Source organism: Diabrotica undecimpunctata, chromosome 2, assembly GCF_040954645.1.
Source record: "Diabrotica undecimpunctata isolate CICGRU chromosome 2, icDiaUnde3, whole genome shotgun sequence".
Lineage (NCBI taxonomy): Eukaryota > Metazoa > Arthropoda > Insecta > Coleoptera > Chrysomelidae > Diabrotica > Diabrotica undecimpunctata.
In genome coordinates, this window is record NC_092804.1 from 115816185 (window position 1) to 115843986 (window position 27802).

Genomic DNA, 27802 nt, shown 5'->3' on the forward strand with positions numbered 1-27802 from the left:
AATACGTGGATAACGCTATTTTATTTGACCCTGTCAATTGGTTTCTTAAGGTCCACGAAACATGGACATGCCGCTTTGTTATATTCTAATGATTTTTTTGCATTTCCCTCATTATAAATATAGCGTCGGTGTATGATCTTCCCAACCTAAAACCTTGTTTTTCTTCTGCTAGTGTTATAATTTTATTCAGTTTATTTGTTATCTTTTTGATTGTTAATTTTGGTGTTGTGTTTAATAAAATAAAATTAATGGTCATCTGTTGTTATAAGTAATTCCCCTGTCTTATAATGTTAGAACTGTTGGGCCTATTTTTTGTTAGGCGTCTAGCAATTTGATATAGCTCTCTAGACCTACTGTGTTAATGATGGTGTTTCTGCTTGTTTTGACGGTTCTTTGGTCCACCTTTTTTGTCTCTTCTTGCACTCCTTTTAACTCTTATTTTTACCGCTTTTTTATCAATTTTTCCTTACCTATCTCTGTCAAAACATCTGCCAAAGCTTCCCAGCTACTCACCTCACGTTCTCTTGTTTTAAGTTTAATAGTTCTACTTAGGAGACGATTTGTTTTTCACTTGTATGACCAGGTGCAGTTCAAGTAATCCTGTAAATATTTTTATGTGGAAAAATGGTTCAACCAATAACAAAGCTATGGTTGGAAAAAAGTTTATTGAGCGTTTTCCGTTTTCATTCATCACTTCTAGACCATGTTTGCCCATTACTCATGGCCAATTTAAAGCTATTAATGACTATTAAATAGTTTAAAAAGTTTATTAAAAATTGAAGAATATATGTAAATTATGTAATTATTATATTTATTTATTTATCTAATAGAACAGCGAATTAAGTTATAATCAAATATATGTTGTAAAATATTTCATCTTCTTACCTTGGCGATGATATGGAATGATATGGTACTTCTGTATGCTGCCCAATGAGGTCTTGGTTATTTTCGACTATACCCCACGGAGCTATCCCTAAAGTATTAACTCTTCCCGTTCTTTGAGATCGTTCTAGCAACAATGCATCTCCCACGTGTTTGGTTACACCTAAAAAAAGATAAATTGAGTTCCTAATCTAATAATATCTATTGATATGTTTATACTTTCATAAAAAAACATTTTTGAACCGTATTGACACACCATTATCAGCCAGTTTCTAGCTAATACAACTAACAAACATAAAATTTAGCAATGTGTTTATTTGATTTACAATTTAAGAAAATTAGGAAAACATTATTAATTTGTGCCAAAAATTATGGAAAAGTTACTAGCCAAGGGACTAGTAAAAATCATTGCAGAAAAATAATATCCTAATTAACCAATGTGGTTTCAGTGTCAAATATTCAACAATTAAACAAAATTCTTTTGAAAACAAGCAATACTTCTCAACAACATCCATCAATACGAGTGAAGCCTTCATTAGGGACAAGGGACATTAGGGACTTTTATAAAAATTAAAAATGCAATTTTTGCCAGAACATGTATGGCATACTACAATCGTGCCTTAATGAAAGATATTTCCAGTTAAAATAGGAAGATAAACATCTCTTTACATCTCATAAAATTGGGCGCCCTCAAGGCTGCGTTATTGGACCGATCCTTTAAGAACTATATATTTCCGATTTATATAACGACAATAAAGTGCATACAAACCCTTTCATAGACGATACCGCAATAATGGCGGTAATTTCACTCTCCATTGTTGCAGCACAGTACCTCCAACAAAACCTAAATAAGATTTAGGAATTGACCAAAAAATGTATGATGAAATTCAATGACTCAAAATCAAGCCACATCTTGAACTGCCATCTCGATTCACCTCAAATTTAAGTCAATGATACACCGTTTGACACTACATACATCTTGATACTACATAGCGAAAATATTAGTGGTTACACGGAAGAAAGTTCCAGTTATCAATAAAAGCATACTGAAACCGGTTAGGATATAGGGAAATAGCTGTGGGGTACTGCTTCAAAATCCAACCTGGTAGTTACAAAACGATTCCAAAATAAAGTGATACGAGCAATAAAATTGATGCGTCATTGTTAATACGTAACCAAAGACATAATACGAGACCTACAAATGTCATCTGTGAGTGAAGTGATAGTTTCATACTATCAGACATATTTAACACGATTGCTTATTGGAAAACTTATTGAGCAAGAGTTAACCAACGAGATTCTTCAGAAAAAAATTACCATTCGATTCACCATTTTGTAGGTAACTATCATTATAGAATAACAATCATATAAAGTAAATAATTAAAGAAATATTTTTTTTGTAAATACTAATTGAATAATAAATAAAAATAAATACTGGTAATCACTATTGCAGTATGGTAAAAGGAATGTAACCAAAACAAGAGAGGGTTGAGAGTCATTAGATCTTGGTCTATTCTATTGGTTAAAAAGTTGTTGGAAACACCTAAATTTGAAGAATCTGTATTGGGCAGTATGTCTATGTTTCTTAGAAATAATATCTTCGTGTCAGTATTACCTGTATTTGTTCCTCCGGTGAAGATCCACGCCCCTGTAGACCTAGCAGCTTTGAGAAGACCCTTTCTAAGTACTTTCTTAAGTTTAGGTTGGAGCTCAAAATTTGCTTTACCTCCTTGAATTGATATTAAAAGTTTAGGCAATTCTAGGTTCCATTCTCTGGTGATTAACTGCATTAGATGTTCAGGCTTTGTGTCATGAGCAACTCGGATGTACTGAAAAAGAAAAATGAAAATAATTTTTAAAATTCAAGATAATTTCAAGAAGGTAACCTTTATTAAATAAATAATTATTCAACGTGCTGATTTCCACATTAGATCATAAGAAACTCATTCAACTACAAATATAGTACCATTGAAAAATATTGAGTGCCATAAAATCTAATAAATATACTGCTCGGTAGTAGCGTAGTTACCATTGTGAATGGCAATTATGGTTTGACATTGTCAATATAAAGTTTGATTAGGCCTATAGTATTACGGTTACGGAATCAGTTACATTTTTTTGTATTTGTGAATGAGATGTTAACGTGGGGCATAACACGATGAAAAACTTAAAAACCAAAATACAAATTTAACATCATTCAATATCTTCAAAAGTGCACCTGCTTTTGATATGGTATCAGATTGCCTGGGAGTGGATTGTATTCTTTCCATACACTCTATTAGAGCTGACGGAACCCTATTTCCCACAACTTTATCTAATATGGCAAATCTCTAAGGTGAATTTGATTTGGTTTGATGAATTACTTCGTAAAATCTCTCAAACTAGCAAAAAGTATGCGTACATTAGTATTTATGCTTGATGTCTGAGACATTAACAAATTCTACTGATGTGCATAACAATGTATATAATTGGCATATTTAAATTTATCCTGGATGAGTTTTTACACACCACCATGAACGCTACTCATAACACTTGCTCCGTCATAGCTTTGAGAAATTAACTTATTGGAACTTGACAACACGCAACTTAAAGATTTTTCTATGAAACCAGCTAAGAAAACAGCATCGTGGTTATTTGGTTTTAAAAGTCCAAAATCTTTCAACAGGAGTCTCGTTTTGTAAACTGTAACGATAAACTATAACCATTTGTAAAATATTTGAAATGTCGCTCGTTTCATCACTCGCAATGGAAATAAACTGAAGCAGCAATTTCTTTTCTGATATGAGTAAATCATTTTGCATATCTTTTGACGTTCCTTTAAACACGATAGCTTGCTGCAAATGGTCGCTGAGAGCTAAATCCAATTTGGCTCAAAAATTTATGAGACCTCTAAATATACCAGGCTTTAATGAATCCTTTCTTTCATCATGTATGAGGAGAGCAAGTTCAGAAGCTCAGATATATGTGAGTTTGAATGTTAATACAATTTAATTTTTTTAGATAAATGAACTAAGTGTTTAACGCCGTATTTTGTCCATTCTGATTCCTAATCTCCAAATAGTAAACGCGAAAAACAGTAAAGGGTATTACTAGTAGCACACCCACACAACCAGTCAGTTTTTTATAAATCTCAAATCTTTTAATTTTTCTTCTGAAAATAGTGAAGAAACTATAATTGATTTTAAATATTTCACGCTAACATTTACAAATCCCTCCATTCTTAAATTATTTCGAAATTTATTAACAAAATTTAAATGTATATGTGCCGTACACGTTATAATCACAAATAGATCACATTCAATTTGTGCACACCAGTCAATCTAAACCGCATGGCTATTGTGGAGAAGTGGTAAGTGCGGTGGGTGGTAGGTATTTGGGCATTGGGCTTATCCTGGGCCATGGCAATGGGAGAACGGGAGAATCCATTGCTGGCTGAGCAGTGCAATGGAGCTTGTGTCTCATGTCTCGAACCCGTGAAGTTTCTGCATGTCGAAATAGAATAGAATAAAAAATAATTAAATATTACCTATTACTTACAGATAAAAAATTATTAATAGAATGATAAACGTTTCTATGAAAATAACTGTGGGAGTGCATGTGCAATGAAGGAACCGCCACTGCCTCTAGTTATACAGTCTGCGGGGTGATAATCGATCTTTTTACTTAACCGAGCTAAACTATTTTTAAGCAAACACGATGATGACAAATTAACACTATTGACAACTGAGTTCGAGATTATTATGGGATATTATTATATTATTTATTTATAAAGCTTCATTATTATTTAGCTTCTAATTATATATTTGAAGCTTCCTTCGAGAAAGATTCTAAAATTTCATCTGACAACTATTTGAAGCATACGTTCAGGGGTCGTATACGAATCTGAATGTGTATTTTTGAACGTCCTTCAAAACGTATAAGAGAAGAATTTGCACCGACAATACTGCAAATTTGAACAACTAAAACTCAAATAAAAAAAGAAGAATAATTGACAGTTTTACTCATCCTATTTAATGGTGATTTTGTCATCTAAAACAATTCGTTTCGTGTAAATTATCTGAAAAACGTAAAGGGGCATGGACAAGCCCTCAATGTCGATCGGACAAAAAAAAAGAGCCATTCAGGTCTATCAACTCCATTGTGAGTGGCTTTGTTGATCCGAAAGTACAATGGTGTCCGGATATACAATAAAATTGTACATCAGAAAAGTCCTCGAGACGGTTATGAAAGGGATGGTAAACTCTGTCTCTTCGTTCAGCAAATATTTCCGCCCATACAAGGGCATTATACCATAATAAACGATCTTCGAAATAAAACTAACACAACTCAAACATTCTCTCTTGCAAAACTAAATAAATACTTCATTAATGTGAGTAAAAATATAACATCAACTATTTTGCAAAATTAAAAATTAATTTTCGCCAGAATATGTAAAAGTAAAAATATAACATCAACTGTTTTGCCACAATTTGTTTACCATTTTGATTTGATTCTTTATAAGACCAGTTGATAAATCTGAACTCATCGAAACAATCAATAGTATCAAAGCAATCTTTCTGTAGCACTGATGGACTATCCATAACAATTTTCTGGAAGTCCTGGTCTCACTAATTACTGATTCCTTTGAAAAAGGTATATTTCCAGAGTGCCTAAAGACAGCTACTATTATTCCCCTTATAAAGGTAGTAAAAAATCGAATGTCTGCAACTATAGATCTATCGCCTTACTACCGGTACTACCCAAAATTATTGAGAGACTTATAAAAGCACGACTTAGGTCCTTTCAACAACACTTTGAAAACAACATTTTATCACAAAGTCAGCTTGGCTTTTTATCTACGGCTTTTTATATACCAGTGATGCTATGTTTTCTGTACTACATGAGGTCTACCAAGCACTGAACAATAATCTTTACACTGCCACTGTTTTTTGTGACTATGTCAAAGCTTTTGATTTTGTATATCACGACATTTTGATAAAAAACTAAATTTCTACGGTATTTCTTGGAATTGGCTCCAATCTAACTTGGGAAATAGGAAACAACTAGTTACAGCAAATGATACTGACTCTAGTCACAAAAGCATTGTATGTGGAGTACCACAAGGTTCAGTAACGGGTCCTCTACCATTTCTTATCTTTATAAATGACACCACTAACTAAAAATTCGATGGAAATTTTTTTTTTGCTGATGATACTAGTATCACCTGGAGGAACTCTAATATTGCAACTCTTCATGCAACTATAACTTTTGATCTACATAAAATAAAAACCTGGTCCGACTCTAATTTACAATACGGTATCATTTGGCCTCAGTAGAACAACACATTGCAGAAGCTACTTCAAACATCATGACATTTTACCGATTTCCTCTTTATATATTTTAGAAACTGTTTGCTTAATTCGTAAACACCTACAGGTTTTTCCAGCAAGACCTAATCATGACTACTCCACCAGAAATTCAATCTTTGGTGTGTATTTACCGATCCCGTCTACTGAGTTAGTAAAGAAATCTATATTATATTCGGCAAAAAAATGTATACAACCATCTCCCTTTACAACTTAAATCTGTAAAATATTTGCTTGAGTAAAATGACAAAAGCCTATATATCTGAAAGACCTAAGAAGAAGAATAATCTCAGATTATTCAGTAGAAGAATTTTTTAACGAATAACTAAGAAATTGCAGTAACTTTCTTCTTCTTTACGTGCCATCTCCGCGACGAAGGTTGGCAATCATCACTGCTATTCTAACTTTTGACACTACAGCCCGAAAGAGTTCAGTTGAACTGCATCCAAACCATTATCTGAGGTTTCTCAGCCAGGACATTCTTTTTTCTACCTATGCTGCGCTTTCCTTGAATCTTTCCCTGCATTATTAGTTTTAGGATTCATATCTGTCACCACGTGTTCAATGACCCAGATATTGTAGGTTTCTTATTTGATGGAATCCAGTATCTTCCTCCTGTTCTATTGTTTGACATTGTTTTAAAGTCTTTTATAAAGTCCATGTCTCCACACCATACAAAAGAACAGAAAATATATAGCACTTTAGTACTCGTTTTCTAAGATTTAGGCTAAGGTCTCTACAACATAATATTTGTTTCATATTATTGAATGCACTTATAGCCTTTTCTATTCTAACTCTAATTGCTTTGGTATAATCGTTTGTTTCATTAATGTTTGCCCCTAAATCATTATAATTCTGAACTCGTTCTATCGTCTTATTATTTACGTGTAGATTGATGTATCTAATATTTTTCTTTGATATAACCATGAATTTTGTTCTTTATGTTTAGTGACATACCAAATTCTTCACTCGCTGCAACAACCTTATCTAAAATTCTTTGCAGATCTGTAATATTTTCTGCTATAAGTATTGTATCATGAGCATATCTTATTTCACTTATGGGTAGGCCATTTATTTTTATGCCTGCTACTTCATCTTCTAATGCTTTTTTGAATATTTCCTCTGAGTATGCATTAAACAGTGATGGCGACAAGACACAGCCCTGTCTAACACCTCTTTTGATTTTTATTTTATTAGTTTTTAAATTATTTATTCTTATGACAGCTTTTTGTTCATAATACAGATTATTTATTAGTCTTATATACCGTGTGTCGATGTTCTTTGTTCTCGGTTTTTTTATAAACGGATTATGTTTCACTGTATCGAATGCCTTGTTATAATCTAGGAAGCAGACATAGATGTCCTGGTTTACATCTAGACATCTCTGTATTAGCACATTTACTGCATATAAAGCTTCTCTGGTTCCTTGAGCATTTCTAAATCCGAACTGAGTTTGTCCAATATCTTGTTCTAACTTTTTATATATTCTACGCCGAATAATCTTTAGGAATACTTTTAGTATGTGGCACATTATACTGATGGTACGGTGATCGCAACATTGGCGTTTTTCTTTTTCGGTATAGTCACGAATGTTGATAGAAGCCATTCTTTTGTTAATATACCTGTTCTGTATATGATATTAAATAATTCGCCAATAACATGTATATTGCAGTCGGCGATAAGTAGCAATATTTCTGTCGGGATTTCGTCTGGCTCTACTGCTTTCCCAGGTCTCATTTCTTTAATTGTGTGTTTTACTTCACTTTCTGTTATTTCTGATCCAGTCTCTTCAACGAAATATTCGTTATCTATTTTGTATCGTTTGTCGTTAAATAGCTGTTCTATATAAATTGCCCATACCATCAATTTGTTTTCTGTACCCATTACTGTGTCTCCCTTTTCATCAACTAGTATATTGTGTTTGTATTCTGGTCTTCTAGTTAATTCTTCTATTTTCATGTGTAAATTAAAGCTGTCATGTTAATTTTGTAGCATTTTGTCACATTTTTCTTTTAACCAATTTTCTTTTGCTATTCGAATTTGTGGCCGAATTTCGTTTTGTATTTGCTGGTACAATGATTTATTTTTGTCCGTACCTTTATGTACAAGTAACTAAAGTATTTTTATATATATTTGAGTAGCACATGAAGCAACTTAAACTTATTAGTTCATAAGATTTTATTATGCAAGTTGCAATTTATTTAAATTTTGCCATGGTTTGTTTATCTTTTATGGTGTGATATTAACGATTTATGTAATTTCAGTAAATTTTAAATTGTTATTGTTATTTTTCTGACTTTATGTAAGCTTTGTCCATAAAATTGTAAAATTGTCAGTGACAATAAAGCATATTTCTATTCTATTCTATACTAAGTAACTATATTTCTTTCAATTAAAAAATTATTTAAACCAGCCATTGAAAACAAAGTTTAATGTAAAAATATTCATACACATACATAAAAAAATTCCTACATACAGTATTCAAAAATACAAAAAACTGGATTCCTAGCGAATTTCTTAATTTCGTATGCGAAATATGCTCGAATTAATTTGAAAATACGACCCCGATATTGTATAATTCCGTCCCTGTTAATCATTTTAATACATAAAATTTATTGAATTTAAGAATATGCAGCTAAAAGAATTTAAACATCATACAATATAATTCTAGATAAATCAATATTCCATTAATTCCGATTTCTTTATAAAAAGAAAAATTATTCCATTCGAAATATAAATATTTAAGCACAGCTATTCAAAAAACGACAGTTTGTACATCAAGTTTTTCAGTCGAATGCCATGTACTATATTTACATCAATTTAGTTTTTATTGCCGTTTGAGTAATATTTATTCAAAAGTTCAAATAACGCTAGTACCTATATCCACATTTGATTTTAATGTTCAATTTGTCCGGCTTAATAGATAGTAGGCATATAAATATAATGAGAAATATTCATGTTTTTATTCATCATTTTCTTGCCATTAGGTTTTTATATGAAATAACTTATTTTTTATTCTTTTATATTTAAAGCATCAACCTACCACTTAGCTTTTATTTAAGTCGATATTTCAGTTTTAATTCTGTACATTTACCCACATCTGTAGTATGTACACATATTTATTTCTTTTTTACATACAAATCAAGAACTTTGCATCACCAAAGACACAAAACTCAAAGAAATTCAACCTTATGTTAACATATCTTGATCCCTAACATCCCTGAACAGATAAGACAAGATAACAATACGAATATTGAGGATAGGACGTACACGTTTGACACACGTTCTTATGTCCTCTGCAGACCCAAAAGTTATCCACCTACTGCAACGATACTCCTATCACCTTTAAACACATCCTCACAGAATGTCAACACTACCAGGCTACTCACATTGCCAACAATATAAACCACAGTTTAAACAGATTTCTTAAAGACTGAACAACGGATGGCTTGCATAAATATAAAAAGTGCCATGAAAGCAACACCAACTGTTGCAATGGAGTTGGTCATGGGCATCATGCCTCTAGACATATATGTCAAAGAGGTGGCGCTGGTAACAATAATGCGACTGCGCTTAGCTGGTGCAACCCTTGATGTAGCAATGGGACAATTTAGAACTCGTTTCTGGCGGGGAGAGCTGAATGCGCTGCGTATTGCATATACACCGACGGCTCCAAAATGGAAGAAGGCTCAGGATGCGGGATATACTCCAGATCACTTAACCTAAGAATAAAGTGGGGTATGGGCAAATATAGTAGCGTAGTTAAGACAGAACTAGCCGGTATCTCCATAGCCGCAAAAGAGATAATCCAAAAAGGTATAGCCGAAAAAACTATAATAATCTGCACAGATAGCAGATAAGTGCTACTATCCTTGAATAGATCACGTGTCACATCAGGGTTAATAGAGTATCACGAGTCACTAACTCAAGCTTCGGATGGTAATATCATCATCCTGAGGTAGACCGCATTGCTGACCAATTGGCTAGGAAGACGGCAGGCCTAAGACTGTTAGGACCTGATGATCTTTTTGGTTGGTCAACTACACCAATCGCGGAAATTGTCAAATGTCACTCCCATACGCAAACCGTAAAAAGATGTGAAGAAGGGCAAGGATGTAGACTTGCCAGGGTAACACTAAGTAACCTTGAAAAGTCAGCATCAAAGAAGTAATTGGGAATGGCCAGGAAAAACCTATACTTAATTTTTTTTTTAACTGGTCATTGTCAACAATGGAAACATCTCCACATACTGGGGCTAGTAGACACACCTCTATCCAGGAAGTGTGAACGAGAAGACGAAATTGTAGAGCATGTCCTATGTGAATGCCCGGAGTTATCGTTAATACGAGAGTACGCGTTCGGCGAGTCCTGGTCTAGATCTGCCCACATAAGGGAGATGTCCCCTGGTGACTTGTCCTCCTTCCTAGAAATGGCAGGATGAAGAATGAGCTAAGGACGACAGCTCTCTGGGAGGATGCAGAATGGGTCAATTGTGGTGTAAGTGCTGTAGAACTTAACTCGCCCTCCCTACTCTACAGATACAGAAAGACTAAGCAATTGTTTAACAAAATTAGTTACCATAATATTGTTACTCTTTAACTGCTTAAGTATCCGTAATATCAATATTCATAACAATGGACTTATCACAAATCTTCTCATTGTTACATATGTAATTCTAATTCCGTTTGTATCAATAGTTTATTTTTAAAGATAAGTTTAATTATTTCAATACTAACCTAAATATATCATCCTTATATTTGAATTACTTGAAGTGCGAGCAAATTTTAAAATAAAACTGGGAGACAGATTTATATATTAAGGAAGACATTAAAATATGAGATACGGAATCATTCAGTTCACGAAGTTGGAAGCAATTTTTGAACAAAAAAAAATAATTTATTCAACTTATTTCGTATGCATTACACTATCCGATCTATAGATGTGAGAATCTATTTTTAAGAAATTACCAATCACCTGCGGGTCTCGAATAATTATAGAAATGTTTCTCTGTTAAAAATTTGTTGCAAAAAAATGGCCCAGCAATACGATTCCCATAAATTCCTGCCCACAGTATAATTGAAATTGCGGTTGGCTATGGCTAATTTTATTTTTTCTTTTTATTTGTTTATAACTATAATTCCTTCAAAATCCTAATGGTACGCTACTGCATTATGCGTTTTCAATTTTTAAACTGTTTGTTGCTGTGTTTGTCGCATCTTAGGAAATTGAAATTGTATAGGACTTGAACACTTGTACATCACGGAAGTTAGATTGAAAGCGTCTCCAATTACTATACACACACAGACACACTATACTTTCTTTTTAGAACTGTTTTCTCAATTAATAGATTTCAATCGGTTAGACAATTGACATGTTCGCTAGCTAATACTTTTAGGAATTAGACAAAGTAGCCATATGTCTCTGGTAATTTCTTGGGAGAGTTGAGAATATTCTGAAGGAAGAACAAACACTTCTGGTGTGGCACTTCAAGGGTAAAGATCTATGACGATTCCACTAACGAGCTTTGATCTAAGTGACGAAATCTTAGCATAATTTTTATTATTAGTAATAGTTGAAATATTTGTCAGTTAGAGTAAGTGACTTTTTAAGGACCAGAAAGACATCAAAAACAACTATAAGTTACATCCTTATATTACCTTTGAAAAGCTTGAGAGTTACTGGATCTCAAAAAAATAAAGACCATATCTTTGTAACCTGTCTAATTACTAGAAGTCCGAATGACTACTCGAAATTCATTTTAATATTTTTCTTCGGTTACATGTTGATAAACACAATAAGAATTTTATTTGATAAACTACAGTGTGTAATCAGAGATATCCAACCAGAAGACAACCTACAAAAAAAGCCTCCGAAAAACTTTGAAACCGCTTCGTTTCTTCGAGCAACATTTAAAAAGATTAATACCAAAAAGGGTTTAAGCAAATGCAAATGAATTTCGAGTTAAGATATATGTAATAAGAATCTACAAGTATAAGTACGCACCAATAAGTACGCGCCAATTGCGCAACAATATAAAGTTAGGATAAAGACGATAGATTTGTAAAAGCGTACAACCAAATCCAAAGAAAAGTTGTAATATTTTCTACAAAATACAATACTAATATACGGGCTGTTCCAGTTAAAAAAAATTGAAAATAGTGATCACTCTGTATATTGTATGGCTAGGTCTCAAAGATATTAAGTTATTTAAAACTAATACTACACTAGGAAACTAAATAAAACTATTTTTATTATAAATAATTAATAACGCTCTATTTGTGCCCCCTATACGATTATCTATGTATTGACATTTTTCAAAGTGTTGTTTTTATTTTTCACTACCACCGGGGTGACTTTTGTATTTGGATTTATATTATATTTTTATTTATTCTGCAATCACTGTTTTGTAACACATTTTTTGATTTAATACTTTATTGTTTTATTTTCAACATCCGATTTTCTCTTCGATACATCCATTGGGCCAGTATAACTTATTTGTCTTGTAAATTTTGTGTCCTTTCTGCTTTTGCCACCCTTTTTTTTATATAAAATGTTAGATTTTCGTATTCTTCGGTCGCCGATTGTGAAATCTTACACCGTTATTCAGACTCTTGGATATATTCACCGATTTCTGTACAACTAAATGATCTCCTTCATCGTGTTATCATACGCCTTATCCATGATTTATATGTTATTAAACAGTAACCTCGTCTTTAGCGTATCTAACCATTTATAATCATTTTAACTCTTGCAGAATTTGCTCCTATCCTATGTGCACATATATCTTTTTATTATATCTTTCACTACTTACGCAATTTTTCTTTAATTTTGTCTTTGTATCAAAGACTAATTAAATAACACGAAGATATTTCCATTTGTCGAACCTCAATATATTTAATATATTCAAAGAACTATATATATATATATATATATATATATATATATATATATATATATATATATACATATATACACACATATATATATATATATATATATATATATATATATATATATATATATATATATATATATCTCGGAGGGGTTGTTCTACTGCTGGTAATAGCAAACCATTAAAATCTCCGGCAAATATCATCTAAAAAATCAGCCAGCTCTGCCAACAAATCCTACTTTCTACGTTCACGAAGACATAAGTCGCGTAATCCCCGGTAATAGGTAATAGATGGCATATTATGGGAGTACGTTATATAGCAGAAGAAGGAGGGTGAAAAGCGGGTTTCGACGCCTTATAATCGGAACACACCAGCAAACTCTTACCAACCCGCACTGAGACAGCGTGGGAATGACTGGTAGAAAATGTAATCGAAAACAGGAAAAACTATACGAAAACAAGAAAAGCGTTAATCGTTGGGAAGAAGCAAATCGTTGTTCTAACAAACGAAAACACCAGAATTAGAGACAGAAATGAAATAATACAACTCGTGACTAAATTCTACAGCGAACTATATAAAGTTCCTGACCCACTTGAAGAAGTAGTCGTTAACAAAGAAGATGTACCAGAAGCCCTTCCGGAAGAAGTACAATCTTCAATTACAAAAATGAAAAGCGGTAAAGTAGCTGGAATAGATGGTATAACAGTGGAACTGCTTAAATACGCTGGCAATAAAACCTGGAAAATCTTAGCAGGCATATTTACGACTTTTACGAACTACCTAAGAGCGAGATGCATACCAGACTACTGAAATACAGCAAAAACAATTCTTATTCATAAGAAAGGTAGCAACGAGGATATCAAAAACTACAGACCTATACCAATCATATACAAGATATTCACAAAAATCATCAACAATAGATTAACATACGCATTAGATGCTGCACAGCCGAGAGAGCTAGCTGACTTCAGAACTAGATTCAGTACCATGGATCATATTCATACGCTTCTAATGAGTAGAGATAAAGAATATAAAATACCGCTAGCATATTAACGTTCATAGATTTCAAGTAAGCTTTCGATTCTATATATCTCTAGGCAGTAATAGAAGCTTTGACCAACCAAGGCATTGACAAACCGTACATAGAAGCTTTAGCAAATATATACAGACAAGCAAAAGTTAAGGTAAAAATTTATGAAAATACTCCAGAATTTCCCACTACCAGAGGCATCCGACAAGGAGAAGCAATATCACCAAAGCACTTCACTGCAACTCTAGAAAATATATTCAGCAAAATGAACTGACAGAATAAAGGAATATCCATTGATGGAGAATACCTCAGCCATCTAAGATTTGCAGACGGCATCGTTGTAGAAGATGTAATAATAAACAACACTGCACTTAAGACAGTAGACGAGTATGTATACCTGGGACAATTAATACATAAATCTAGCTCCTCCAGAAGTGGACAGAAATGAAGAATGACTATGTAAGGGTGGCTGCATCATAATCGGTAGAATATGCTGATAATGATGATATCATTATGATATTCCGTGCTGCTTGCTCCCAAAACGAATCTCGATCTCATATCCTAACCAAAATTCCTAACTCCTCTTAAATACTCAATTCTCCTAGCCTAATCTTCTCTCGATGCAATCATAATTTATTGGTACGTACAAATGCTGTTAACATTAACTTCTGCACTGCTACCGTTCAGCATACATGGAATCGGCACTGCTACCACTTTTTCAAACACTTTCGACAACAGAATTATTATTTTTATTCACAAAACTTAATTTTCTTCTACCATTCAGATTTAACGGCAAGCAATCTCTTTTTAGTTTCCGATGTTGCTCTTTTTACGAATAGGAACAGACTGTCCTTTTTGCCACTTTCAAAATCCTATCAAATGTACAACTTTTCCTCCTCTTTTCTATTTTCAACCGATATCCCCAGTTTCTTCGAAATCCATAAAATTTATATTTCAATTGTTTTCGATATACACCCAACAATACCAACTGCATAAATTAAATTTATAATTTTCTAATTTTTTTTTTATAAGACACCAGCTGAATAAGGCTAAACGCTTGTTTTATAATCCCCTCATTAAAAAAACAATCTCAAAAAGGTTCCTTGAATTTTGAAACGAAACAACTTTATATTACTACAACATAAATATCAGCCTTTGTCAATTTTCTTCTTCTCTGTATTTAACAACCCCATATATATTTCCGAAACATAGCAATACTAGATACATACATACATACATTTCCTGATACTTCACATCCCAATCTAGTAGTAAATACAGAGCAATCCTCTACTCTACAAGTTTCAAACTTCAATTCATCTACCTGATATTCATTTTTTCCTTTTCAAACTGTTTTAGGGAAAAGTAAAAAGGTTTAAAAATAACGTCAGTAACCTAGCTCCTACAAAATTCAATAAAAAGCTTGAACATGCTGAATGCATTTTAAATAGATTTTAGAGCATTTCCACGCACAGTGCCTTTGCTTTTTCAATTAAAACGGCTAATTGGACCACTTGGGCGTAAATTAAATTGCCCCTAGTTTATTCTATGTTAGATCTCTGATGATTCAAAAACTTTTCTCGTATTGGAGAAACGATTTATTTTTAGGTCATATCTGTTTTTATAAATGTGTATGTGTGTGAGTTAAAATAATATTTCTGATCAAAGCTAATCTTCATCTTTTAGTGTGGTAATGTATTTAAAATTACATATAAAATGTAACTGTTAAGTATGTAAGGCCTAATATATATATATATATATATATATATATATATATATATATATATACACCGGAATGTGTGATTTAATTTATGACATACCTTTTTGAAACACCCTGTATATATATATATATATATACATATATATATATATATATATATATATATATATATATATATATATATATATATATATTATATATAAGGACTGTATGGTGTCATATCTACATTTTATATTTAGATAAAGATGCAAAGCATGAAGGTATAAATAGTGCGTAAGATCCAAATTACCAGATGATGTCATATTGTTTTAAGTTTGATGATAATAGTCAAATGGTTATTTGAAATTGTGATGTGTAGTGTATACCTGAGATTGTGGGTACACGTAAACTCATCACCAATTACCATAAATACCCTCGTACATAGTACAAACTCATCACCGCCATAAAAGTAGGGTTTTCAAAATAGACCCTAAGAGATTGGTAAACTGATCACTGGCCTACCTGCACCCCGAATCAGGTATAGACCATAAAATCCCAGCAAACGGCTAGTTTTTGGTAATTTCACAGAATAATCCAAATCCAAATGTCTTAAATGCAACTGCAATTTATTTGTTTTTATTTGGGAATTCCACAAAATTCTATTGATAGGTATCTAAAATCATGCGAAAAGAAAAATTTCTCTTCATTTGCCCTTGTTTCTTCAACATGGATAGTGAACTGCTAATTGATTAAAATAATGGTTATCAATAATTTCAAATTTCAATTGCGAAAGACTCTAAAAAAATCGAATTGCCTTTTGTGGACTTGTGCGACGAAAGGGTGTCGCACCAGTTGTATGACTAAATGTCATACAACTGGCGAGTGGAAATTTTATACCGTTTTTGTTTAGTTGTTTCGCACTGGTTTTCGCGAATCATCCTGATCAAACAGAAAAAAATCCGCGTAATTAAGTTCTTTAAGTTAACTGTATAAGATGTTTCTTGTAGGCAAGGCATAATATTACTTTGTTGCTGTAGATTACCTTTTCTGATATTACATTTTGAGATTTAAATTAAATTGTTAAAGTCACATTGTGTACATATAGTGAAAAAGCGATAAACGCTTGTAGTCAACGCTGATCAGCTAGACTACAAAACACAACTATTTGGGTGTGCAGCTGAAGATAGGATAAAGAAGTACTCTTTTTAGTCTACCAAGCTTTCGCAAATCTTTATTTGCATCATCAGGGTGCTACAATAAAGAAAATTAGTACAAATTACAGAATAAAAATTATTTTGTATCTTACACTAATTGAGGTTAGTTGTCATGATGTTTATAAAATGAAATGAACAACTCATCTGAGTCCTACAAATAATGGCGAAAACTAACCAAAAAATGTAAAAAAATTGCTTTTAAAAGCACTCTAATTGTGGAATCTTTGTACAAGTCATTGAAAGATAAAGTACAGGAAACTGTACTTAAGCATTTTGATGCATTCTGTCACAATAAATGCATTGCTGATTACTTTAAATTTAAAAATTTCCGCCAATGATGCCATAAACGGACACAATTATCATGGGCTGCTTTTGGGAAGTTGAGCTTCATTTTAAAAGACAGAAAAATCCCAATACACTTAAAACGAAAAACCTATGACACTTGTATACTACCAGTTGCAACTTATGGATTGGAAACTATGGCAATAACAAGAAAAATGGCAGAACAATTAAGAGTAACTCAACGGGCCATGGAGAGGGCCATGTTAAATATAAGCCTCAGAGACAAAATTCCTAACATCGAAATACGTCGAAGAACTAAAGTAACCGACATCATGGAAAAAATAGACGATATAACAGCTGTAGCTGGAAAGCAATGGATGAGAATTGCAAAAGATAGGGAAGCGTGGAAACAATTGGAGGAGTTGAACTATGTCCAACAATGGATGAATGAAGGCTGAAGAAGATGCCATAAAATGTAAAGCTTTGCACGTGTAAAAAATTAAGTTTCCTTCGACTTCAACGCACTAATAGCACACTCAAGTTTTTAGCTTTTCCTATTTTTTAGACATTTTATATTTACTTCCTGTCCAAAATCGTCCATTATTTTCAAGATAGTCAAATAACGCCAAAACAGTAAGACTTAGACCGAATGAATGCTTAACAAATTATCTCGAGAATTGAATGAGAAATATAAAAATGCAATAAAAATCAAATAACGAAGTTGGGACTACTTCCGATATCAACAAAAATAGCACATGTTGACAAATATTTTCATTTTAAAGTTCACTATCGAAATCCTATGTAACTAAATTTTTAGATCTCAAAACCATTTAGATTGGCAGATACGTCTAATAGGCCACACCGTGAGATATATTAATATCTCAGTTAAATTTTAAAGCAACTTGCTTAAAATAATTTATTTCTGAATTTATTAAATTATCACATAACCGAGAAGTATAACAGGTAAGAGGCAATCTTTCGCATTGCAAACCAGGCAAAAATTCCGGTGATGAGTTTACCTATCTGCGGTGATGAGTTTACCAATCTCCAAAGGATACCGGTGATCAGTTTACTATATCTCCGAGGGTCTAATAATTTTATGGGGGGCTATAGTGATGAGTTCGTACACGTCCGAGATTGTAATATCAATAGTTTAGATTATTAAGATACAGATTATAATTTTTTAAATATTATTTTGAATTTAGTTTAATGCAACTAATTGTGAAACAGAATATCTAATGAAGCTCATGAAGCTACATATTTTAAATTAGATATCAAATTTCTTTCACAGTTTAAGTTCAGTTCTCTGTCATTTCATATCTGTGTATTTTGTATGCATGTTGAATATACACATTGTTTCAAAAGTTATGCATCACCTCTCGTATTTACGATTTTTACACTTTTGTAAATCCGTTACCTTTCACATATTTAATAGGCTTTTTTCATATAAAATACACCTCCTTTGGTTTTTTATTTTATTTAAATACCCATTTAATAAGCCTGGTTCAAAACATTTAGACAAAGCGAAAAGCTCGGGTTCGCTCGGAAAAATATTCCCATGAGATTTTTTTACATAATCAGTTTAATGAGATACCCCAAAATAAGGTTCAAGATGTCGCCCAGGAGAAAAGTTGTTCAAATTTTTTTAAACAATTTTTTTTAAACCAATGGTAACAATACATTTATTTGGCCCACGGACAAAAAAATCTCATGAGAATATTTTTCCAAACGAACCCGAGCTTTTCACATTGTCTAATTTGAAAAATTTATTCTGGTAAAATTTGTGAAAGGTGATTTATAATGAATGGTAATTTATTTTTCTGAGTTGGACCGTACAATAATTATCGCTTTAATTGAAGAAGGTCATTCACAGCGGTTCGTGGTGGAAAGAGTGGGTACTTCTCAGTGTGATGTCTCAGGAATACGCACCGCCTTCATTGGGTTCAAAAACACATACAGCTCCCCCCTTAACAAATTTTGGAACTTTGTTCTTTTTCCAGACGAGACCAGAATCTATTTAAATAGTGATAGCTGGTAAATTCGTCTTTGGTGAGAGCCAACAAGAGCTGCACAACTCCCACATGCCCGTCCCATACTTCCTTTCGCTGGTGGCGGCGTTATGTTTTGGGTAGGTATTATGGCAGGTGAACGCACGAAATAGGTGGTTATTGACGGGAGTCTAACAGAACAAAGGTACATCACACGGATTTTAGAACCTCGTGTGAGAGTATTGCGAGTAGCTGTGGGTGAAAAAATTTGTATTTATGAATTATATCGCCCGCCCACATATGACCCAAGCGGTTAATGACTATCTTGAGACAGAAAGTACTCGCCGTTTGGAGTGGCCTGTGATGTCTCCAGACATGAACCCCATTAAACATGCCTGAGGTGTGCTCTCCAGAGCTGTTCATACCTGAAGGAATCCTCCTAGAACCCATCATGAACTTACAATTGCATGTAGAGAAGAATAGGAGAATCTGTCACAGGAAATAATTAATCGACTTGTTAACAGTATTAGAGCTCGAATCCAGGCTTCCATTGATTGATGACCATGGTGGAAATACACGATATTAAAATTGTTAAATACATTTTAATTAGAAATAAATAGTTTAGTTTTTAATTTTTTATTTATTAGAAAAAAAAATTAGAAAAGAGTCTCTTTTAAAAGAAAAAATATATGTCAACGTTGTGATAGTTTTAGCTCTCTAGAAGAAGAAAACCAATATCACTTTCATTGGTTTGATGGTGACCAATTACCAGCAAACGTTAGTGAATTCCTTCAAAATTCAGGTATTATACTTTGATTTCAGGTTTAGAATTTATTATGTTTGTGATTTTCTGCTTTTTAATTCTTTGAACTATTTTTTGCAGAACAACCAGCCAGCAACAACATAACTGATAATGATGAAGATGATGACTCGGATGAGCAGCATCATGATTGGTTGAATGATGAAAATTGTAATAATTGCGACAATGAATATGATGATTAAAATATAGAAAAATTTTTGTTTCAATCAATCCCAGTTGAAGATTTTTTACAAAAATTATTATTTTTTAATTATCCTAACTAGTATCTTTTTTACAATTACTTTAATATTTATCTTAATGCTAGAGTTCATCATATTAAAATAGAGATGCAAAAATATTTAATCGGATCGAAAACAGTAAGTATTCTTAATGTATTTGAATTTTTTACTCTGAGGCGGATGCGCACAGCACTCTCGCGCTCATACTTCTGGTTAACTAATTTTTTTGTTTGAGGGATGTTTGGTCATTTTAATTTGTCTGACTGATTAAATATAACTTTATTATAGTTCCATTAATAACATATTTAAAAATCAGACATGTAAAAGTAAGTAAAGTTCATTTAATTTTAGTGCAGCTTTAAAGCGTCTGACAAAAGTTCTGGTCCATGACAAGTGTCTGACACTTATTACAGTATTTTCAAAATAATATTCTACAAAATATGTATAAAAATCAGTTATGTAAATTTAAGTTAAATAGCTCTTATTTTTAGTTACCTTTCTCACCTGGTACCTGCCCAGGTGTCACTCAGCAAGTTTCATAAATGCGCAGGTATTCAAAGCACGCGAGACGCTATTGAGACTCTAAGGTTTCATCTGTGTGAAAATAAGTTATGTCTGATCGCTCTGTGATCTTGGACTATGTGGATGTCGAAAAACTCGGTGTAGTGAAAATCGGTTCAACCCGGAAGATTGGCGAGTTTGATATTAATTGATGAAAATCCTTATGCTAGAGACTATCAGAAATGAAAACTCTTTTATGTTGTATAAAAAATATTAAACGATCAACATTACTATTTAAAATACATACACACTTAAAATAAAACTAAATGAAAATATTACGCCGAAGTTTATACATTTCATGGAATACAAATGTTTGTTTATTTTTAATTTGAATTTTTAAAAACGTAATCTTTTCATTTTAAAAAACATTTCTTATCCAACCCCTTTCATTTGCAGTTACGTATTCTTTTGTCAGTCTGTTTCCTCTGACGTTAATGGCCTAATTAGAATATTTTGTAAGCTTCCTGGTTAAAGAGTATTCCGGAAACCCGGAAATTATATAAGGAAGAAAATATTAAATAATGAAATTTCTGTTGCGCTTACAATAGTATTCTGAGTGGCAATAAAAAATAATGATTCTACTAACCGTAGAGGAACAATTACTTTATATTCAAATAGTTTCACATTTTAATTTTAGGGCTTGATTAAAAATAATTGTATTGTACTCAATTGATATAATAGAACTTTACGCTGCTTTATAAAATGCACAAAAACTATTTCATTTTATAGGTATATTAAATTAATATATAAGGTATTTGGGAAAGTATGTAGTATTTATTTTCATATTTTATATATTTTAACTTTCTTTTACTGTACTGGATTATGGTTTTATTTAATGGTATATTCAAACGACTTTGCCTTAAAAGATATTATTTTCTGGTTTTTCGTAAAATCTCATTGTTAAACTGGCTTAAACACATGTCTGTTATTAAGTACAGAGAATTTGACTTCTTTTGTTATTATGGAAATAATTATGTCACCAGCACACAAACCGCCGGAAAGTATCATATTTCAGTGACTATTAAGATAGATCGCCATTCAAAAGAGCCATATAATATCGCTGAGTTATGGGGGACCACTTGTCCCATAGACTACCTAAGAACGGCCAGAAGGTTTGTTCTGACCATCTCAAGAAACACTTCCTATCTAGACTTTACGAGACACTTCCTATCGAGTTTTAACGGTTTCGTCCTATCGAGCCTATACGAATACACAAATATTTCAAAAGGTAAGTCTATACTTTTTGTACAGAGAACAGTATGAGTTAGAGCCAGCTAATTCTCGTAATTTATTCACAATTGATAATTGCTATCTTTCGCTAATTTATTTATAGTTAAAATATTGCATTTTTTCTTCGATTATTATTCTAATTTCATTTAACCAGCGACCTCTAAGTTTTACACAAAACATTTGGTCACTTTGAGACGGACGATAAATAATTATAACTTTGATTTAATTAATATTTTGTTTCATTTAATTAATAAGTTTTGTTTCTTTTCAATTTAACTTTGATCGGTCCTTCGTGCATTAATTTAAACTTAATATACAGAATTAAATTGGATCATATTTATATAACAATTTTTAAATTTATTTTTACTTTAATTCATAATATCAGTAGCTACGTTTATACATATTTTGATTAATACCATATATTGATTATACACATTGATTTACATTTATCATTACATTTTTACATTTTGTGCTAACTGAGTTTTGTGAATTATTTTTATTCTACTTTTATCATACTTTCCGACTCATTATGTGCGTCTTGCGTGTTAATTCAAAGATATTTCGTTTGATTTCTTTTGTTCCTATATCTATTTGTTACTTACCTTTTTATCGATATTTTCACTTGTTTGTTTAAAACCGTTCGCTTCTTTAAATCTAGATCTTAATTAAATCGAGCTGGTTATGGTTATATCAAATTTGAGTTGTTTGTTTTTGTTTTGAATTTTTTTTTGTTTGGTGTTTTGTTAATGTTTAAGAGGCTAAATAAATTAAATTAGGTATTATTCTTGTTTAAGTTCCCTCCCTCAAGACGTAAACAAAATCCTACGCTTGAAAGTGGGTCAATGGAAACATTTTTTTATGTCGGTCTCTGAGACCGATGTTAGCTTTAATGTCTAGATTACCTATGCTAGTTGCGGAAGGTTAAATAAGATTATTGACAAGATTATGTCATGTCAACAAAATTGGAGGTTGATTCACTTTTGTCTATGGTGTTACAGGCAACAGCCACATTGGCTGACAATATGTGAGCGTGGATGTTTTGCCTCATGTAAAATTCAAACTCTGATTATCTTAATGTTCAGTATTGTTAATATGTGCTGTAAATGTTTGTATGCGTGTAGAGCGTTTCTGTTTATTAAATGTGTGTTGTGTATTGCACATGTATTGTGTATGATAGAGAATGATGTGTATTCTGGGTTTCTTATTCCGCTATCGTTGGTATATATTTGTTGGTGACTTCTTCTTTAAGTATTGACAACCAAAGCCTGCTACATTCTGCTGATGTATTTGTCACCAATTTTTCTTCATTGAGAATGAGGGCTAGTTCTTTTATTTTTCTCTTTTTTATGTCAGTTTCTTTCATGACTATTATTGCGACTTTCCATTGTACTCTATGTTCATTGTCCCAAGCATGTTTGCATATCTGTGATCTGTCGAAGTCCCTGTTTTTGATGTATGTTTTATGCTCATTTATCCTCACAGGTCTTGGGGTTTCTCCAACATAAAAGTTGCTTTCACAGGATATTTTATAGATGCAGTTCTTTGATCTCTCTTGTGTATTGTTAGGTTTGATTTTGGACAGGATAGATCTAACTGTATTGGTTGTTATGAATGTTGTGATGTTTCAAAGATCCTAAATCTGAACTCTATGCATGAGAAAATCCAGTACAACTTTCTTTTCTAGAAATCATCATTTCCAATAAGTGAATATACCCTAAATAGTTATAAAACTTTAGATACGAGAGAGGAAAACCACAAAATATACGAAACCGCTAACTTAAAGAGACCAGTTGATCACAATTTTGCTATAAAAATTATTCAGTAGCCTCTGGTATATTTAATAACGCGATGATATGTTGAATTGAATATACACACTCTCTCACTTTCGGGAGTGTTTGACGGAGTAATTGACGGAGAGCTTAAACGAAATTACACCGCTGTCGAACATACCTTTCAATAAAACAAAGTCCTTTATGTGGACGGATCTCTGCTGAGGTTTGTTTGAGTTGAAGGTTTACAGGAATGTGTTAAGTACTTGGGCACTTTACTCCCGGCAATATATAAATTACATTTGTACAAGAACATCATGCTACCGATGCTTTTTTCATTTCCGGTGGAACATTAGTGCTTATTGTTGGTAATACTATGTATACTTTACTATTAAAATTATTGATTAGAACATTTTGAACTAAAATATGATACATTTAATATTGTTACGTCATATGAGTCATATTAAAAACCTGTAAACATGTTGTTTATTCACTTATATGTTCTAGATTCTACGACCCTTCGAATTCCAAGTAATAAAAACCGGTCCATTCGAAAGTTCCGGAAGTAGGCCCGTGCATTCGAGGCAAAGCAGGTCAACAACCATGGGGTTTGAGAAACAGCTGTTTTCGTATAAATATGACGGAACTTTCATTGTGAAAACAGTCAAAAAAGAAGCTCGCGCTCGCGTTTAAATTGTAACGTCCGATAGATAAATTATGAAATTATTAGTCAAATAAACTGTTGTACAGTGGTTTAATAAATTGATATAAATTATCGTGTTGTAGTAAATTAAAATAAGAACTATAAATTAGAATTAATAAAAACATTACAATATACACAAAAAGTTAAAACTAATAACCAATATTCACAAGACAAATATTTTAGAAAGCTACATGATAAAAATAGAAATATCATCTCAGACAAAACAGAAGATAATAAAGACATGGTGTAGAATATCCCACACAGTTTTTTTAATACATTGACCGCAAAAGTAAGCGAACACGTGAAATTCCATGGTTTTCTCCTTTTAGTTTTGTTGAATTATCCTGTATAATAAATAAATACATTCTAGGAGGGGCTGGTAATCAGACTCTATGTATATGAAATTATTAATCAATCTCAGATTCTATAGGTACTGGTCCAATTAAAATAGGTAATTAGCTGTGTACTTAATGTACCAGCTGGACTGCTTCCTAAAAGGGTTTAAAACTTGCCCAATAAATATAAAGAGAAAAGTGATTTTAACGTATTTATTCTGAATGAAAACGTAACAAAGAGATACGTAAAATTATGCAGACCTCCGTCCAGGCTTATGACGTACTCCTTTAGATATATTAAAGGTATTCGTGAATGGATCTCTTTTAGATCTTATTTATACCGTTTGACTTCAATATAATTCCTGTATAACTCTGATGTCTTTTGTGTCTATTTCTATGTCTTCTTCTACCTCTTCTTCTTCTTTTCATGTACATATGACTCTGTCGGTTTTTCAATGTGCCTTCAGTAAGTTGTCGTTCCAACGTTTTCGTGGTCTTGCTACTAATTGTCTTCCTATTGGGGAACCGTCTCTTTCCGTCTTTACTACTCTATTTGTTGTCATTCGGCTTATATGATCGTTCCATTCTACTCTTCTATTTCTTACCCAGTTTTTGATGTTTTCCACCTTGCATCTACGTCGTATATCTGTACTTCTAGCTCTGTCCCATAGTGTTTTAGCATCAATTTTTCTAAGTGTTTTATTTCGATAAGTATAATGTCGATGAGCCTATTTAGTATGATATTATATTTATCTGACTTATTGATGATCTATAAAACATATATCATCACTACTAAAATCAAAACGTGACAAAATATTTTGACATTATTCTGTCTAATTTATAGGAACGAAAAGTAGCAAGCAGTACTTGCTGCTTAGAAAGTTCTTTACATTAAAATCCACAAGGAAACAAAGTTCCTGTATTTGGCTGTATACCATATATTAAAAAATTTTGAATAAAATCCTTTATAAAAAGGTATATAAAAAACCCAGTTGGGCTATGTTGAATTGACAAAACGTTTTCGGAATAAATATTCCATCATCAGTGTCTAGTTAATACATGGATGTAGCCACTAAATATGTGGGTAAAAACCCTTTAAAAATTATTAAATAAAATTTGGTTTACATTATGTCTAATTTACAGTTAAGATGTTAAAGTTACCGTTGGATTGGTAACATGGCGACATATGACTCTACATTAGTTGCGAGTCCTGAGACGGTATGTCTACGAGGACTTTGTCAAAGCAACTCAGAAATGGTTATGTTTTGTCCCACCATATGTCCATTCTTTATGTGGGCTGATTGATTCCAATCTTCTTCTTGTAGTTCCTTCTCCTATCGGAGGTTGGCTATCATCACAGCTATCCGTACCTTATTGGCGGCTGCTCTAAAAAGATCTACTGAGCTGAAACTATACCACTCTCTTAGGTTTCTCAGCCAGGAAATTCTTCGTCTTCCTATGGGTCTTTTACCCTTGATTTTACCTTGCATTATGAGCCTTAATATCTCATATTTTGCAACTCTGGTAATGTGGCCTAAATATTCCAGCTTTCTTGTTTTGATGTGCTTTATGACCTCGCAATTCTTTTGTAGCCTTCGTGACACTTCTGCATTTGTAACTCGTTAGGTCCATGGTATTTTCAAAATCCTTCTATAGCACCACATCTGAAATGATTCCAACTTCTTTATATTATCCACTTTTAGTGTCCAGCTTTCCATTCCATACAACAAAGTCGAGAACACGTAGCATCTTAAGGCTCTTATTCTCAGATCTAGAGGAAGGTCTCGATTGACAAACATTGTTTTCATTTTTATAAATGCTTGTCTTGCAATTTCAATGCGTGTGCTTATTTCTCTACCTTGGTCATTGTTTTCATTTACCCAGGTTTCCAGGTTTACCCAGATTCCAATACAGATTTTTAATAATCTGGATGTCCCCAGTGTTAAGTCCTGAAGGATGTAATAGTTCTATGAGTTTCTTATGTTTGATAGTGCCGAACGCTTTCTCATAGTCGATAAAACAGGCGTAAACATCATTTTGTTGATCCAGCCATTTTTAACTAAGATTTGCATTGCAAAGAGTGGCTCTCGCGATCCAAAACCGCATCAAAATACGAACTGCTCTGTAGTTATGTTTTGTTCTAATTTTGTTCGTATTCTGGAATACACAACAACATTCTTTAAGGATGTCACTCATTAAACTTATAAGACGATATTTACTACATGTTTTAGAATTAGACTTTAACCAGTCCGATGGAATTTGACCGGTGTCTTATATCTTATTAAATAATTCCAACATTACATTCAGGTTGTTCTCGTTAAAAACTTTTAAAAATTCGACTGATATTTTATCGCTTCCTGTTGCTTTCCCATCTTTCGTTTAATCTATAGCTTTTATCACCTCACTTTTGAATATCTTTAGTCCATTTAAGTCAAGAGTGTTCGTTACATGAAGATAATCCGTAAATAATATTTTTTATGTAAATTTCCCAAGTCTGTAACTGTTCCTCTTTGTCTACAATAAGTTTGTTGTTCTCGTCTATTAACCTACTAAACTGTCTTTTCTTATAAAGTATACGTAAAATCTTTGATTTTTTAGGTTAGGTTAGATATCTTGTCTTCGTTCTAGCTCCTCTATCTCCTGACATTTTTCTCGTAACCATTTCTCTTCATCTAGTTCTTTATATCGTTCGGGATTATTCTGATTTTCCCTCGTTCTGTCCATAAGCTGCAATATTTCATCTGTGATTCACCCTTTCTTCTTCTTTCGTTAGGAGTAACCAATCACTTCTTTTGCATCGTTGCATATAGCATCTCTTAAGTTGATACAGTCTCTT

At 32.5% G+C, this 27802-nt stretch overlaps 1 protein-coding gene across 13 annotated transcripts in view; it reads right to left on the reverse strand.

Moving 5' to 3' along the window:
* Trpm (transient receptor potential cation channel, subfamily M) overlaps positions 1-27802 on the reverse strand; it is an 888877-nt gene that overhangs the window by 165490 nt on the left and 695585 nt on the right. For all 13 annotated transcript variants that reach the window (XR_011950088.1, XM_072523326.1, XM_072523332.1 and 10 more), the window contains 2 exons: positions 2498-2711; positions 886-1045 (listed from right to left, as the gene is read on the reverse strand). Coding sequence is in view for 12 of the 13 variants with exons in the window: in XM_072523326.1 (XP_072379427.1) it covers positions 886-1045; positions 2498-2711 (374 nt within the window). In the remaining variant the exon portion in view is untranslated. The remainder of the gene's footprint in view (positions 1-885; positions 1046-2497; positions 2712-27802) is intronic.